The 17,265-nt window shown below is 40.8% G+C and overlaps 1 protein-coding gene across 1 annotated transcript in view; it reads left to right on the forward strand.

The window, feature by feature from the left end:
• GPR176 (G protein-coupled receptor 176) overlaps nucleotides 1-16,597 on the forward strand; it is a 117,290-nt gene extending 100,693 nt beyond the window's left edge. The window contains exons 2-3 of the mRNA XM_077764348.1: nucleotides 9,495-9,747; nucleotides 15,399-16,597. Of these exons, the coding sequence (XP_077620474.1) occupies nucleotides 9,495-9,747; nucleotides 15,399-16,521 (1,376 nt within the window). The 3' untranslated portion in view covers nucleotides 16,522-16,597. The remainder of the gene's footprint in view (nucleotides 1-9,494; nucleotides 9,748-15,398) is intronic.
• The last annotated feature ends 668 nt before the right edge of the window (nucleotides 16,598-17,265 follow it).

Consider the following 17,265-nt stretch of genomic DNA (forward strand, 5'->3'; position numbering starts at 1 on the left):
TATATATATATATATATATATATATTATTTTTTTTTTAATTTGTTTTGTTTTTAATGTTTTATTTATTTCTGGGAGAGAGAAAGAGAGACAGAGAGACAGAGAGAGAGAGATAACTTGAGCAGGGGAGGTTCAAAGAGAGAAGGAGATACAGACTCTGAAACAGTCTCCAGGCTCTGAGCTAGCTGTCAGCCCAGAACCCGATGTGGGGCTGGAACCCACGAACCACGAGATCATGACCTGAGCCAAAGCCAGACTCTTAACTGACTAAGCCACCCAGGCGCCACTAGGATTTTCTATGTTTTTATTCTTGCCACAAATGACTGCATAAATTCACATTTTTTCTTTTGTGGATTATCTATAAATGAAATTCATTCTCAATTCTTAGATTCCATTTTTGTTCTTCAGTACCTTGCAGTTTCATATAGCTCCCAGTTCATAATAAAATTTCAGCTAATAGTTGAGTGATTACTAGCATCATCTTAAAATCATCTATGGATTTTACCTTCACAACAACCATTATTACTGTTTTTACCCCTGTTTAGCTAAATGAGGAAACTGAGGTTTAGCAAAGTTGGATAACTTGGCAATGATGACATAGTTGGTAAACATCTTCTGACTCCGAAGCCTGTGCGCTAAATAATCTCTTGCTGATTTCAAGGTTGTACATAACTGGATTTAAAGCATTATCAGGCAGTCGCCATTATTTTTAGATTTTTAATTTTTTTAATGAAACCACACTGAGATCATTGATTCCTTTTTTTATTTTCTTGACCCTTTGTGGTTTCTAGTTACTCTGGTGCTCTGTTAAGATGTATCATGCTTGTGTGCTGCTGCAAGATTTCTGTGGGGTGTTCCGAATGCTCCATTATGGGCTTGATGGATTCTAGGTGCAGGACTCCGTCTGGAAAAGAGACATCCTTTTTTTTTTTTTTTTTTTTTATATTTTTTATTTATTTCTAGGAGAGAGAGAGACAGACAGCGTGAGCAGGGGAGGGTCAGAGAGAGAGGGAGTCACAGACTCCGAAAGAGGCTCCAGGCTCTGAGCTGGCAGTCAGCACAGAGCCCGACGCGGGGCTCGAACCCACGAACCGCGAGATCATGACCTAAGCGAAAGTCGGACGCTTAACCGACTAAGCCACCCAGCTTTCCCTGGAAAAGAGACATCCTTGATCTGAGACCTCTCATGTGCCATGCCAGTCAAGGCCAGGCATTCTCCAAAGCGGCACATCTTGCTGTGGCTCCTGCCCACTCCCCTCCTCTGCCCCCACCGGGGAGACAAGGCTTTCAGGAAGTCATTGAATCCAGATGACAGTGAGGAAGATGGAGACAAGTTGTGTGTCTCACAGGCCTGAGGGGATAGCTGTGAAGTTTGCTACAACTGCTTGAATGTGATCATACCAGGCACCAGTTCTGACACCATGAGACAGTCTGCTGTGATTCTGGCAGGGCAGCGGCATTCCAGAGACTTCTACAGGGTAAACCTGCATGTTTCTTCCTTGGCACACCTCACTGTTCCTTTTGGAACTTGGAGGCCAGCCAGTCCCGCTTTGTTTCTCGTTCCTGATTATTTACAAGCCCCTCTGGTGAACTGTCCCCTTCCATTTTTATACATGGCTCCAGGGTTCTTTTCCTCTGGGCTGGCCTCTAATTCTTTCTGTTTGTCAGAGCTTTCCTTTGTGCAATTAATGGCAACAGTAACATATAACACTTCTATAGCACATATTATGGGCAAGGCACTGTTCTCAGTGTTGTGCATCTATTACTTGTATGGACTTACAGGGCCACTAGGATGTAGGCACACTTTACAGGTGATGAAACTGAGGAACAGAGAATTTAATTCATCCATGATCACACAGTTACTGAGTAGTAGAGGTGGGGCTTGAATCCAGAAGTGAGATTTCAGAGTCCATGGTCTTGTGCTCTTAGTCGTTAAACTGTCCTGCTTCTCCCTAGGATAAAAATTTCCCTATACCCTTAACCTGTCTCAGAATGGATCTTCAACCATATTGTCTTTTATTTGCATAAGAAAGTACAACAAGTCCTAATATGTGCTTGTCTAGCCACTTGGAATACTTCTATAACCAGGGAATATAGCTTACCAGCTTACCAGAGAAAAACAATCTCCACAAATACAGTGCTCATAAGTGAACATTAAAAAACATAGGAGAAACACCATAGAGCCAGCAGACCCAACGATGGCAAAAAATTAACATTTCTAGAACTAGACCCAACAGAATAATCTGAAAAAAACTATAAGCATTTAAAAAGATTTAAAAATACAATTATATATTAAGGAAGGGATAGGGGGCGCCTGGGTGGCTTAGTCGGTTAAGCGTCCGACTTTCGCTTGGGTCATGANATAGAAGCCATGGTAAAATAACTGGACATTGTGAATCAAGAGTAGGCCATCCAAAGTAGACTCAAATTCAAATTTCAAAAAGCGTAATACTCAAGAAGCTATCAAAATATGATTTTAGTATTTTCAGATGAATTAATTGATAAAATGGAAGGTAGAGCTGAGAAATATCACCCAGCTGTCAGAAGAGGATGCACTGATGGAAAATATGAAGGAAAGGTCAAGAGATACAGCCATTAGAATGAGGCCTAATATAAGTCCAATATGAGTTTTCAGAAGAGGAGAAGAAAGAGAAAGAGGGTAGGGCAAAATTCAAAGAGGCAATGGAGAACATTTTCTAGAAATAAAAACCTAAATCCTAGGATTGAGGAAACATGCCGACTTCCAAACATTTTAGTGAGACTGCAAAACTTTTAGCAAGCATATGGGAAAACTAACTCTCTCTTATGCCTTTGGTGGAGGGTCATTTAGCAATATCTATAAAATTGTGTAAGTCTTTGACTCAGAAATCCTGCTTCTAGGAATTTGTTCTTAGTAAATGATCAGTTTAGTTTCCAAAGATTTATATATATATAAGGATATGTATATAATATATACATATATATTACATATATACACACATGAAATAAATTTGGGCATAACTGTAAAAGCACTGTCACTTTTATGCAGCTGTTAAAACAATATGTATCTATTTTTATTGATTGTCATAGAAAGATGATCGATATGGTGACAAGACCTAGTTAAAAACACTGGCATCAATGAAAGTCTATATATGTAAGAAGAAGTTTGGAAGGATAAATACTCTAAGCTTACAGATGGTTATCAATGGGTGGGTAATTTTTACTTTTTTATTATTTAATTTTACTATCTTATATATTTATTCTTTATTCATTGTCTGAACTTTAAAAATTAACTATGTGTTACCTTAATAATTATAAGAAACAATGAGGTACTTCACTTGGGAAACAGAAAAAAAAAAAAGGAACCCAAAACAAAAATGCTGCCCTGAAGTTCTAGACCTCCCAAGTAGTTAGAGCAGTCCTAATGGCCAGGGTATAATCTATATTATACAATGTTAGAACCATAGCCCAGAAAGCAAGGCTCTTGGGTTTCATTCTCTTTTGTTTCATCCTGCTTTCTCTTTCCTTTGCAGCTTACAGTAAGCAACCATATTTTTTGACGTTTTCCTCTTCTTTATAAAACAAAGTATATGCTTTCAATGTACTTTATGGCTACGACATGAATGAGCTCATTTTAAAAACTGGAAATGAATAGATTAAAGTTAATTAAAATCTGTCTATCCTTTCTGTTCTGTCAATGATGATGAGCAGCTGGGAAAGATGCCATGAGTCAATGAGCATGGATAAGAAAAATTGGTCAAAGATGTCATCCTTTCTTGTATTTCTCCTCTGGTAGGAAAAGCTCTTTCTACAGCTATAGCTCATCCTGTGTCTGCAGGCCATGTTGAGACTCTGAGTAGCAGTTTGTACTGATTATTAACCAGAGAGGGATTTCCTTGGGGTATTAGAGAGATTATAATTAGAGCTCAATGTGATCTGGCATGTTTTTGCTTTCAGTACTGGGGAAAAGCTCTCTTTGAAAAAACAATGAGTACACTGGGGTGCTCTGTATGGTGAAGGCTGACAATGAGTGACGGTGGTAGTGCTCCTTGGTTGTCATCAGAATTTCATACCAAGTATATAAGAATAAGGATTCCCAGGCCCTCCAGAATTCTTATTTCAACTGGGCTGAGACACAGGAATCTGTATTTTGAAAGCTTCCCAGATGATCCCAATGATTATAAAGATTTAGGAACTATAGGTCTATGGCATAATAGGAAGTGTCTACTTCACATAGAATATTTATATTTCTTGGTGCCTGGTCCGCCCTTTTCTTCCCTTATCTTCTTTTCCTATTGCCTCACTTAAAAAAATTATCAAACATGTTATTTCTTGGTTTTCACCTATATAAATCATGTGTATATTTATGGGACTGCTAGAAGAGGTTGTTGACCCTTGATGACCCATCACTTGGGATCTGGAATCTAACCTAAATACTTCTTTGGCATAATTGTGTGTGAATGTTTGTGTGTGCGTGTCTGTCCAAATGTCCTGTAGATACTGTTTATCAATATCTATTTTCCTAAAGATGATATCTGGCTTTCAACCTAAAATTAGGAGACATAAATATCAAAACAGAACAAAAACCCACTGTCAAGAGACAAAGAATCAAGGATCTTAACTCAGGTATGATCCAGATATTGAAATTATCAGATAGGAAAGTTTTAAAAACTATGATAATCCAGGATAATCTCCCTATTTTAAGGTCAACTGAACAGGAGCTTTAATTCTTCTTTGTCATGTAGCCTAACATATTCATAGGTTGCAGGGATTAGGATATAGACATCTTTGGTGATGGGGCATTATTGCGCTTACCACACATACCACATGTAATTAGAATCCGAGAAAGAGAAGTGATAGAAAATGGGGAAGAAGAAATATTGACTGACCAGGAATTTTCCAAAAATAATAAAAGGTATCAAATTGTAGATCCAAGAAGATCAGAGTACCCTAACCAGGTGTATACAAACACCCACACCCACACACCCATCCACCCAAACACATACACACACACACTCACTTCTAGGCACATCATATTCAAACTGGTAAAAACCAAGGAGAAAGGGAAAATCTTGAAGGCAGTTGGAGAAAATGGACAGAATACACACAGAAGAACAAAGGTAAAATTTATGGCAGACATATTATCAGCAAATCCAGAAGACAGTAAAGTGACATCTGTCAAATACTGGAGGAAAACTCCACTCAACTGAGAAAATTATACCCAGCAAAAATGTCTTTCAGAATGAAGGAGGGATGCCTAGGTGGATCAGCTGGTCAAGCGACCAATTCTTGATTTCCACGTAAGTCATGATCTCATGGTTCATGAGATTGAGCCCTGTATCTGGCTCTGTGCTGACAGTGTGGAGCATGCTTGGGATTCTCTCTCTCCCTCTTCTCTATGCCCCTTCCTCACTCACACATGTATGCTCACTTTCTCTCTCCTTCTCAAAAATAAATAAATAAACATGAAAACATTTTTCAAGGGGCGCCTGGGTGGCTTAGTCGGTTGAGCGTCCGACTTTCGCTTGGGTCATGATCTCACGGTTCGTGGGTTCGAGCCCTGCGTCGGGCTCTGTGCTGACTGCCAGCTCAGAGCCTGGAGCCTGTTTCAGTCTGTGACTCCCTCTCTCTCTGACCCTCCCCTGCTCACGCTCTCTCTCTCTCTCTCCTAGAAATAAATAAAAATATTAAAAAAAAAAAAAGAAAACATTTTTCACAATGAAGGAAAGGGGCACCTGGGTGGCTCAGTTGGCTAAGTGGCCAACTCTTGATTTCTGCTCAGCTCATGATCTCTCAGTGATGAGACTGAACCCCAAGTTGGGCTCTGTGCTGGTCAAAGAGCCTGCTTAAGATTCTGTCTCTCCCTCTGCCCCTCCCCACTTACATGTGCACTCTCTCTCTCAAAAATAAATGAAGGAAAAGAGAGACATTTTCAGACACACGCTGAGAGAATTAATTATTAGCAGACCCACTCTACAAGAAATGTTAAGGGAAGTTTTTCAGGCATGAGGAATATGACACCAGGCAGAAACTTGGAAATACACAAAGAAATGAAGATCCCTCAGAGTGCTTAAAGTGAAGATAAATATAAAAAACTTTATATCTTATTTTAAACTACTCTAAAAATAATTGTTGGAAGTAAAAATTCAGCAATGTATTTTGGCTTTGTAATTTATATAAAAATACTGTATGACAAGTGGTAGTGCAAAGGTTAGTAAGAAGGAATTAGGAATATGCTGTTAGACGATTCCTACACTGCATGTGAGCAGTATAATAGAATTTGAAAGTTAATTGTAATTAAACATATAAATAGTAAACAGGGAAACCATTACAAAAAAATTTTAAAGATGTGTAAATAATAAGGCAGTAGTGGTAATGGAATGGAATTCTGAAAAGTATTTAGTCCAAAATCAGGAAAATAAAGGGGAAAAAAAGGAACAAAGAATGGATGGGACAAATAGTAAACAACTAGGAAGATGGCAGATTTTACTCCAACCATGTCAATATTTACATTAAATATGAATGATCTAAACACACCAATTAAAAGATCCTGTCAGATCAGTTAAAGAAGTAAGAGCCAACTATTTTCTGTCTATAGAAAACCACTTTAAGTAAAATTACAGGCTAAAAGTCATTCCTATTATTATCTGGCATGTTAATTAAAAGCATTACTAATATTCATTTTATATAATTCTTTTAACCTAAGAGATTCTGTTCTTGGTTATTTTGAAGGGGCAAACTGAAGCAAAGAAGAAATTTAAAATTCCATTCTAGGGGCACCTGGGTGGCTCAGTCAGTTAAGCATCTGACTTCCACTGAGGTCATGATCTCATAGTTCGTGGGTTCAAGCCCCGTGTTGGGCTCTGTGCTGACAGCTTGGAGCCTGGAGCCTGCTTTAGATTCTGTGTCTCCCTTTTGCTCTCCCCTCCTTACCCTCTGTCTCTCTCTCTCTCTCAAAAATAAAAACCTTTAAAAAATTTAGAAAAAAATTCCATTTTACACAAAGTAGTTGTTCTGTTTCTTCTATTATGGAATAGTAGAAGATAGTAGTATACTATATAGTATACCTAACTTGCTGAGATTTACTCTTGTGTTACATGGTGTTTGCTGAGTATAATCATTCCTCTGTAGTCTTTCTAATCCTTGCTGATTCACTTGGTCTCTCCCTTGGCTGGCTGTCTTAGAATTTTTCCTATAATTTAACATTTCTCTCCACTTTTCATTTGTTTTTGTTTTTGTTTTTGAGTTTCAGTTTTTAGAATGTTCTGTGTGGTGTGTTACCTTTTTGTAAAACCATGGCCTTGAGTTTTCTTACTGCTGTGAGTCTCTGGGGAAGCTGATTGTTTTTAAAGAGTAATTTGTCTGTTTTCTCAGGAAGATTCCCAAAGGCACGTTATTTTCCTAGTCACTTCTGGAATACTTTATTTTGGTTATTAGTCCCTTTAACACACAAAGATTATTAGTCTGAAAGCTGCAAAGCATGTGAACCAGTTAAAAAGGATAGCCACAGTCAAAATTTTTTAGAGGCAAAATTTAGTTGGCAAGATATTGCCTGGTTAGTTCCTCAAGGTCTGTCGAGTGCTTTCTGTGAATAGTAGTTAATTCACATGTGTGTCTTCAATCTCAATTATTTTTAAGTAATAAGTATACCAGATAAAGAGAAATCTTTATTTATATTTTAGATTGGGAGGAACGATAGAATAACAGTACTCCCAGGGAAAGTAGATTTGTCCCAATGGTTTTGTGGGTTGTGAGTGTGTACTGTGTTGCTGTGCCCATAGCCTGGGCGTTGAATATTGTATGGAAGCTAGTATTAGAATGTATAATGGTAATATATTGGGAGAAATAATGGGTATTTATTTCCATTATCCACCTTATTTCCAAGGTGGATTAGGTGATTTATTTTTTTTATTTAAACATTTTTTTAATGTTTATTTATTTTTAAGAGAGACAGAGCATGAGCAGGGGATGGCTAGAGAGAGAGGGAGACACAGAATCCGAAGCAGGCTCCAGGCTCTGAGCTGTCAGTAGAGAGCCTGGTGCGGGGTTCGAGCCCACAAACTGTGAAATCATGACCTGAGCCAAAGTTGGTTGTTCAACCAACTGAGCCACCCAGGTGCCTCAGATTAGGAGATTTAGAACATGATCTCTAAAAAGCGTCTCAGGGGTGAATAGTGTGTTACTTAAAATACATACTTTTCCTTCATATGTCTTATAAAGCTAAAAAGAATCTAAAGTGCTAATAAGATGAAATGACCAAATATATAATTATCTTTGTTGTTGTGTGTTTATTTATGTGTCTGCATGTGTGTGTATATGCTCATGTGCCTCTAAGTGTGAGTGTGTGTGTTAGAGAGTGTACATGTACACACATTTTCTTATGATTTTCAATCACTTAGAGATTGAGTGTGGGTGCGCCTTTCCAGATATTGTGGTCTAATTCAAGGAGGAAAACCAGACCTATGGAAGCCACAATAGGGAAATGCTCAAAGATGTGTCATTGCTGCTGAAGGTCTAGAACAGTACAAACCCATATGGTAGCCGCTAGCTGCAAGTTGCTACTGAGGCCTTGAGATGTGACTGGTACAAATTGAAATGTGTTATAAGTGTAAAATAAAATGTACACCACGGACACCAAAAACGATGCCCTGATGTTATATGGCAATTATGTGTCAACTAAAAAGTGCATACCAGGGGCAGTTGGCTTACTCAGTCGGGGTTAAGTATCCAGCCCTTGGTTTCAACTCAGATTGTGATCTCACAGTTTGTGGATTCAAGCCCTGTATTGGGTTCTGCTCTGAACGCGTGGTGCCTGCTTGGGATTCTCTTCCTTCCTCTGTCTCTGCCCCTCCCCAGTTTGCTCTCCCTCTCTCTCTCTCTCTCAAAAAGTAAATAAATAAACACGAAAATGCAAACCAAATTTCAGAGACAAGTACAAAAACAAGAATGAAAATATTTCATCAGTACTTTTAAAAGTAATGATTCCATGTTGAAATGATAGTGTTTGGGATATACTGGGTTAAATAAAGTATAATCTTAAAATATCACCTACTTCTTTTTACTTTTGAAAAACAAGATTGCTAAAAGTTTTTAATGGCACACATGGCTTGTGCCCTATTTCTCTCGCATCGTTTGGCTACATGGAGGTCGTTCGCAAACATTAGCCTGAGATTAAGTAATGCCTAGCAAATTCTTTATACTCAGATGAGATGGAATCATCACCTACTACTGTTAAGTCTAAAATTAAATAATGAAACTCACCACTGAAATTTCTTCTAGATATTTTGGTGTGCACAAAAGCGATTTAATAATTTTACATACATTGACAATATAATATGTAAGTATTTAAATGAAATCCTTTGAAATCAACTCTCAAATGGTTTTTGGATCTTTTTTTAACCTGTTTCTTTTTTCCTTCTTTTGTCTTCTTTCTTTCTTTTGTTTAATTTCTTATTTTTAATTTAAAAAACTTTTTTATTTTATTTTATTATTATTATTTTTTTTCACACCTGGCCAGGAAACTTCATGGTGTTATGGTCAACTTGCCGCACAACCGTGTTCAAATCTGTCACCAACAGGTTCATTAAAAACCTGGCCTGCTCCGGGATTTGTGCCAGCCTGGTGTGTGTGCCTTTTGACATCATCCTTAGCACCAGTCCTCACTGTTGCTGGTGGATCTACACCATGCTCTTCTGCAAGGTCGTCAAATTTTTGCACAAGGTCTTCTGCTCCGTGACTATCCTCAGCTTCCCTGCCATTGCTTTGGACAGGTAAGATCAGGCGGCTAGGGGTTCCCCTCCCCTTTTTTTCCCCAAGTGCATTGAAAAACTAGCATCACAAGGCAAAGTGGCAAATAGTCAGTGTCGCACACACCGCTTTGTAGTCTGCTTAGGATCGACTGAAAGAGAATGAACATCTGAAACAGATGCCTCATCAAAGACATGCCGATTTCACAGCAGCTACGGAAAATAGGACCTTTAGAAAAGCTGCGGCATTTGTGGGGGGTTGTATCATGAGGTTGCTGGGGCACACTGGGTCATGATGTTGCTTCAGCTTGACCAGAATTGGCGGCATTGGCGTTGCAATTTGTAGTTGATTGCCCATCTGACTGATAACTCTGCAATTAGTGCTTTTTGATGTAGGATGAGAAACATTTGTGGAAGAAAAAGGGAACAGTTCAGTGGTTATTTAGCAAACGACTATCTAACCAATTTGGACCTGGCGAGATAATACCAGAATTCCTCTGGAGGATTTATTTCCAGGCCTTTATATTGTGGTGGTGGTGGTTTTCTCTTCCTATCCTCTTTATAAGGATCTTCATTTGAAAATGAATCGTATCATAGCTACTGCCATCATACATAATTTGATCCAATTCATCAGGGTCAAGTGTAAAGATTCCAGTAATCGACAGCTTCCTGCCTTCTCTTTTTGTTGACAGCACTTGGTGAAGACCATTTCAGATAATGATATATTTTAGAGAATAGAACTAAATAAGCAAATAAGAGCTGGAAAGTATTTTGCATCCATGAGTACTTTTGATTTCATGATTTACAGAGAGGAAAAGTTGCTGAGGGGAAGTGCTGGCTCTTCTGCCTTTATCCCCATTGGTAAATTTAACTACATTTTGGATGAATTTGGAATTTTTAAGCTCATTGTCCATTCAAAACGTACTTAATTCCTTAATTATTTGTGAGGGCATGGATTACAGAACCAATCTGTGGAGTCACTGCAGCCTCAGACCTGGAATTCTGGTTGTGTCAACTGCGCAGGGTCATCTGCATGGAAGGACACAGAGTCACACAAAGTCTTCAGTGTACTAGAAGTCATTGACTTTGTGGGTAAGAGAGAGGGCTCTGGAGCCTGAAGTCGGCTTTAAGTCCTACACATAACTGGTTTTTTGCTAGGTTGCTTTGGGCAAAGTGGCTTAACGTTTCTGAGCCTAAGGGTTGCTCAGTAGTAAGAAAAATTAAGTGAATTATTTATGACCTCTGCTTGGAAAGGCTGAGCCAATATTTGTTCATCTTGGGGTTTCCCTTTTGATTGGCATATTTTTCCTTAGATATATTATCTGCAATTGTTTTACCATCAGATCTTGCTAGGAGCCGCTCTAGCTCTTTGGGAGTTTCTCACTAGAAACTCACCATCTACAGGGGCAGCGGAAGCAGGTGACAAAGCCAAGTGTCACAGGCCAGGGTGGTTTTGTGTCTGCATTCCTGTTCACAGGGGTCAGTTACTCAGCAGATGCAGCTAATTGTTACTTGGTGGGGATCTAGACTCACTAGACAGGACTTTCTATTTTCTTAGAAAAGAAATCAGAAATCTGGAGTTTTACTATTTTTATTTTTTTTAAGATTTTATTTCGTAAATAATCTTTCTACCCAACGTAGGGCCTGAACCCATGACCTTGAGATCAAGAGTGGCAGGCTCTAACCACTGAGCCAGCAAGGTGCCTGAGTTTTACTATTTTTAAATGTTGGCACCTAATTTTCATTCAAAAAAGATTATGTGCGGCACTCAATCCCTTCAGCAAGGTGAACGTGCCCCATGTCATGCCATTTTGCTGTGCATATCTCTTACATGCTTAGCAAGAGGTCTCTGAGTATCTGGAAAGTGCCATCGCACAGTCCTGGAATCTTAACAGTGTAAGGTTGGAGTGGAAAGTCCACTTACACCCTGGTGGATGCTCTAATGTATTTTGTGTTGAACTGTTCCACGTTCACGGCAAGGATCCTTTCCACCCTCTTTCTGCCACCTGCTTGGTGAGGTCTTCCGTCTTCTGTCCGTGTCGTGGGCCTTTCTTTCTTGAAAGTTTATTTCATCTGTTTTATGGAGATATTATTTACATATCATAAAATTCACCCATTGTAAGTGTACAAGTCAATGAATTTTCGTATTTTTACATTTTTCGTATTTTTACATTTTTACCTTTAGAACATTTCCATGCCCCTAAAAAGAAGCCTCCTGCTCACTTACAGTCATTCCCCATTCCCACCCGTGGACTGAGGCAATCACTGATCTACGTTCTGTCTCTACTTGTTTGCTTTTGCGAACATCTATTGTCATTCAATGCGTTCTTTTGTGTCGAGCTTCTTTCACTCAGCTTCATGTCTTCAAAGTCCATTCCTGCAGTAGCTTTAGTGCTTCATCCCTTTTCTCCCCAGTTCTCTTGAGATATCATCGACGTGTAGCAGTGTAGAAGTTCACGGTGTATGGCAAAATTACTGGGTTTGCATATATTGTGAAATGGCTGCCAAAGTAAGTTTAGTTAACATCCATTATCTTGTACAGAAACTCCCCACCACCCCCCAAAAAAAGAAAAGAAGGAGAAAAATGGTTTTTATTTCCTTGTGATGAGAACTCTCAGGATCTACTCTTAAATTTTTACACCATTCTTTTTTTCTTATTGCTGAATAAATATTCCCTTGTATGGATATGCTGTAATTTGTTCATCCATTTGCTAGTTGATAGTCATCTGGGTTGTTTCCACTTTCTGGCTGTTGTGAATAATGCTGCTATGAGTCCTGAAAGATTTTTACAATAGGACGAAGCAAGAGTGGGAACACATGATTCTGAACAGGTTGCCATTGTGCCTGGAAGCTATGTACTAATCCCTGAGGGTTGTTTCTGTGCTCTCAGTCTTAGACAAGAAAATATGTAAACAATAAGAAATCCTTATTCTCTTTTCAGCCAAAAATCTGTTGTATTTTAGCTATGATTTAAAAAAAAAAGCATGGAATACTACATGGCAATGAGAAACAATGAAATCTGGCCATGTGTAGCAACATGGATGGACCTTGAGGGTGTTATGCTGAGCGAAATAAGTCAGGCAGAGAAGGACAAATATCATATGTTTGCACGTATAGGAGGATTAGGAGGAACTTGACGGAGGAACAAGGGGGAGAAGAAGGGCGGAAATGGTGGGGGAAAGGGAGAGAGGCAAACCATGAGAGACTCTTGAATGCTGACAAAAACTGAGGACTGATGGATGTGGGGGGAGGGGGAATGGGCATGGAGGAGGACACTTGTGGGGATGAGCACTGAGTGTTATGTGGAAACTAATTTGACAATAAACTATTAAAAATAAATAAATAAATAAAAAAAAAGCTTGGAAGTCGTTTTGGTAGAAAGAAAAGAGTGATAAAAAAAATCCTATTTTATTTATTTATTTTTTTTTTACAAATAGTTTATTTATTTATTTATTTTTTTACAAATAGTTTATAAAAAAATCCTATTTTATTATGCAGAGAAGCAGAGTACCGTTAAGTGTAAGTATGGCGTGCATGAAGACTAAGGGGAGACAATCCTTTGTCTCACTTCTTTCTCAGATATTTGTGGCATGGCCCTGAGTCAGCAAGTTAGTTGGGAGGCCACTTCTTACATCATCTTCTAGTGACGTAAATGCTAACAAAATGATTTATAGCAAGCCTGTGTACTTTTCCAGTACACAGTGGAAGCCGGGTCTTGTTATCTGTCAGTTACCAAATGGGAATGCATTCATGTGTGGGCACGGGACCTTTACAATGGATTGATCAATTATGCTTAAAAATGTATCTATACTCAGAGAAAAAAATTGAGAGCATGCATAACCTATGCATTTCTTTCTCTTTCTTTCTCTCCCAGAAAAGACATCTAGAGCACATTTCACCACATTCCATCCATTCCTGGTCATCCATGGTCATGTTGTGCTTCCATCACATCTCCCTCAGCCCGGAACATTCTCTCCCAGCCTGTCCAGCCTGTCCCCTGCCAGACTCCACCACAGTGCCACCTTCTGTTGACATTTTCCCAGGTGCTCCTTCTCCGGGACCTCCTTTGTGCATACCTCTAGAAGAGCCATCATCTCCTTGGTCATAATTGCTCATCTGCATGCCTTTTTCTGCATGGAGTTTAGAGACATTCCTGTATCTTTTCATCTTTGTAACCGAGTGTCCGGTGCAGTACCTGGCATATGGGCAGAGCTCAGAGGGCCCCACGGCAGGGAGGCACACATGCTTATCTGGCCCTGTAAGTGATGGATGTTGATAGAGTCGTAAGGTCGACCCCAGCTTTAGCTGACCACAGAGACCCGTGTTCACCATAGGTCTGATGGCTAGCGGCAGCCCTTCCATAACAGATCTTATTCTTAGGGCCTGAAGAATTACTCAGTTTCCCTAAATTGTTGGTGATATTGAAACAAGCTGCTCTTGGAGCTCTGATGACAGAATCATTACATTAAAGCTGGCAGGAAGAAAGGGTTGATCTGATTTTAACTAAAATCTAATTGTGCAGGCATTTTAGACATATTAATTGTTCTTAGGGTCACTGAGTGATTATCCTGGGAACAGCAGCTATTGAGCAGGAATATTTTTTGTTATTTGAATTGATTTTGTGCAAAGACCTTGTCAGAGTCTATCCTTCACATGGGGCTCATCTGCCCTGGGCAGCTTGTAAATGCTAATGATATACATGTGTGCACTATGGCCCGAGGCTGTTTTGGATATGTTTGTATACAAATTTCTTTCTCTCAGTGGCTTTGAAAATTGCCCTTAAACTCTTCTAGCCTATGTAAAATTTTTTGACAAGTTACCCTTTACCCTTAAATTGAAAAAATAGATGTCTTTACAGTAAATGGGAGACATCCTTTATATTGAGGGCACTCTTTGGGATCTAATGCTGGTGGCAATATTTATAACTAGCTATGAAATGAAATGATTTACTTGTTTTCCTTATAGTCTTGAGAGTCTCATATGACAGGGCTCTTCTCTGCTCATTTTTTGAAAAGGTATTTTTTGGCCTAGTGATACTTCTATTGTATGGGAAAGTCCTCAAAACTGAATATCTGACTTTCTTTTAAAAAAATTTTTTTAAAATCTTTATTTATTTTTGAGAGAGAGAGAGAAAGAGACAAAATGCTAGCAAGGGAGGAACAAGAGAGAGGGAGACACAGAATTCAAAGCAGGCTCCAGGTTCTGAGCGTCGGGCTCGAACCCATGAACTGCAAGATCAGGACCTGAGCTGAAGTTGGGCGCTCAACTGACTGAGCCACCCAAGCACCCCAACCTTTTTTTTTTTTTTAACTGTTTAAGAAATGTTTTTAAATTTATTTTTGAGAGAGAGAGTGTGAGCAGGGCAGGGGCAGAGAGAGAAGAGGATAGAGGATTCAAAACAGGCTCCATGATGACAGCAGTGAACCCGATGCGGGACTTGAACTCACGGACTGTGAAGTCATGACCCAAGCTGAAGTAGGATGCTTAACCAGCTGAGCCACCCAGGTGCCCCAAGGTCTGACTTCCTAACTCCTCCAGTGCTTCCCTCTGTATTAGGCTAGATAAAAAAACTCGACCCATTTTTTCCCCCTGTCTCCTACTTTTGGTAATGTAGATTCCCCTAATGTGCACAGCCTCTTCTCCTGTGAAACGAATTTTGCTTGTGCATTTTGCAGGTACTACTCAGTTCTTTATCCACTGGAGAGAAAGATATCTGATGCCAAGTCCCGTGAACTGGTGATGTACATCTGGGCCCATGCCGTAGTGGCCAGTGTTCCCGTGTTTGCAGTGACCAACGTGGCCGACATCTATGCTATGTCCACCTGCACCGAAGTCTGGAGCAACTCGTTGGGCCACCTGGTCTACGTCCTCATCTATAACATCACTACAGTCATCGTGCCTGTGGCTGTGGTCTTCCTCTTCTTGATACTCATCCGACGGGCTCTGAGCGCCAGCCAGAAGAAGAAGGTCATCATAGCAGCTCTCCGGACCCCACAGAACACCATCTCTATCCCCTATGCCTCCCAGCGGGAGGCAGAGCTACACGCCACCCTGCTCTCCATGGTGATGGTCTTCATCTTATGCAGTGTGCCCTACGCCACCCTGGTTGTCTACCAGACTGTGCTCAATGTCCCCGACACATCTGTCTTCTTGCTTCTCACTGCCATTTGGCTGCCCAAAGTCTCTTTGCTGGCGAACCCTGTGCTCTTTCTTACTGTGAACAAGTCTGTCCGCAAGTGCTTGGTAGGCACACTGATACAGCTGCACCACCGGTACAGCCGCCGCAATGTGGTTGGCGCTGCGGGCGGGGCGGCTGACGCCAGCCTGGAGCCCAGCCTGCGCTCGGGCAGCCAGCTCCTGGAGATGTTCCACATTGGGCAGCAGCAGATCTTCAAGCCCACGGAGGACGAGGAAGAGAGTGAAGCCAAGTACACTGGCTCAGCCGACCTCCAGGCCAAGGAGATCCTCAGCACGTGCCTGGGGGGAGAGCGGGAGCCCCAGTTCGCACCTCCTGTGCCGCTCCTGGGCGCGGGGGACTCTCTCTCCCAGGGGGTGCCAGCAGCCCCTGCGGAGCCTGAAACGTTGCCTGACAAGTACTCCCTCCAGTTTGGCTTTGGGCCTTTCGAGCTGCCTCCTCAGTGGCTCTCAGAGACCCGAAACAGCAAGAAGCGGCTGCTTCCCCCCTTGGGTAACACCCCAGAGGAGCTTATTCAGACAAAGATGCCCAAGGTGGGTAGGGTGGAGCGGAAGATGAGCAGAAACAATAAAGTGAGCATTTTTCCGAAGGTGGATTCCTAGTGAGGACTGTAAATCCCTGGAAGCTGCAGGGAGCTCCCGTACTCCCGCCCTCCCTTCACTCTGGCGGGCCCTGTGATTCGTGTAGCTCATTGCAGCCAACTGTGGGTTGACTCCTTCTGTGTGAGCCAAATGCTGTTGGAGCGAGAGGGAAACCTATACAAATCAATTGTCCTCTTTATTGAGGGAGTATATATATGTATCTCTGTGATCTGTGTCCTTGGTAAAGTTTACGTTCCTCTCCGTGAAGACAAAAGGTGGACAGCGTGCAACGGGTCTTGGAATGGGCATTGCATGTGCATTTTCTGAAGACCCCTTGGTTCCTGGGCCCAGCAGAGAAAATAGGGAGAGAAGAACATCTGTGAGTGCAAAGGGCATAGGGGCCCTCTAAGGGAAGCCCAAGATAATGATGGAGTGGTGTGGCCACAAAGAAAATGCCCATTCGATTTACTCAGATATGACAAGTATTAAAAAATGTTTAATGTTGATCTGTATCTTCAGGGGAGATAGGGACTTAGCGTTTGACACCTGACACCTTTTCTCTAGAAGGCCTGATCATATGACTCAGTTTCTCCCGAAGCCCTTCATCTCTTTCACTGGGATGTAGGCAAGGAATGGCTCTTCCACCCCCATTTGACAGACATGGCAATAGCTGTGCCAGCTGTACTCTGTCTTGATTATCTTGACAGTCTTCTAATACTACTAGACCTCAGAATGCTCTGTCGGCAGTGTTGGTTGGAAAACACT

The sequence above is a fragment of the Crocuta crocuta genome, unplaced genomic scaffold (assembly GCF_008692635.1).
Source record: "Crocuta crocuta isolate KB4526 unplaced genomic scaffold, BGI_CrCroc_1.0 scaffold102, whole genome shotgun sequence".
NCBI lineage: Eukaryota > Metazoa > Chordata > Mammalia > Carnivora > Hyaenidae > Crocuta > Crocuta crocuta.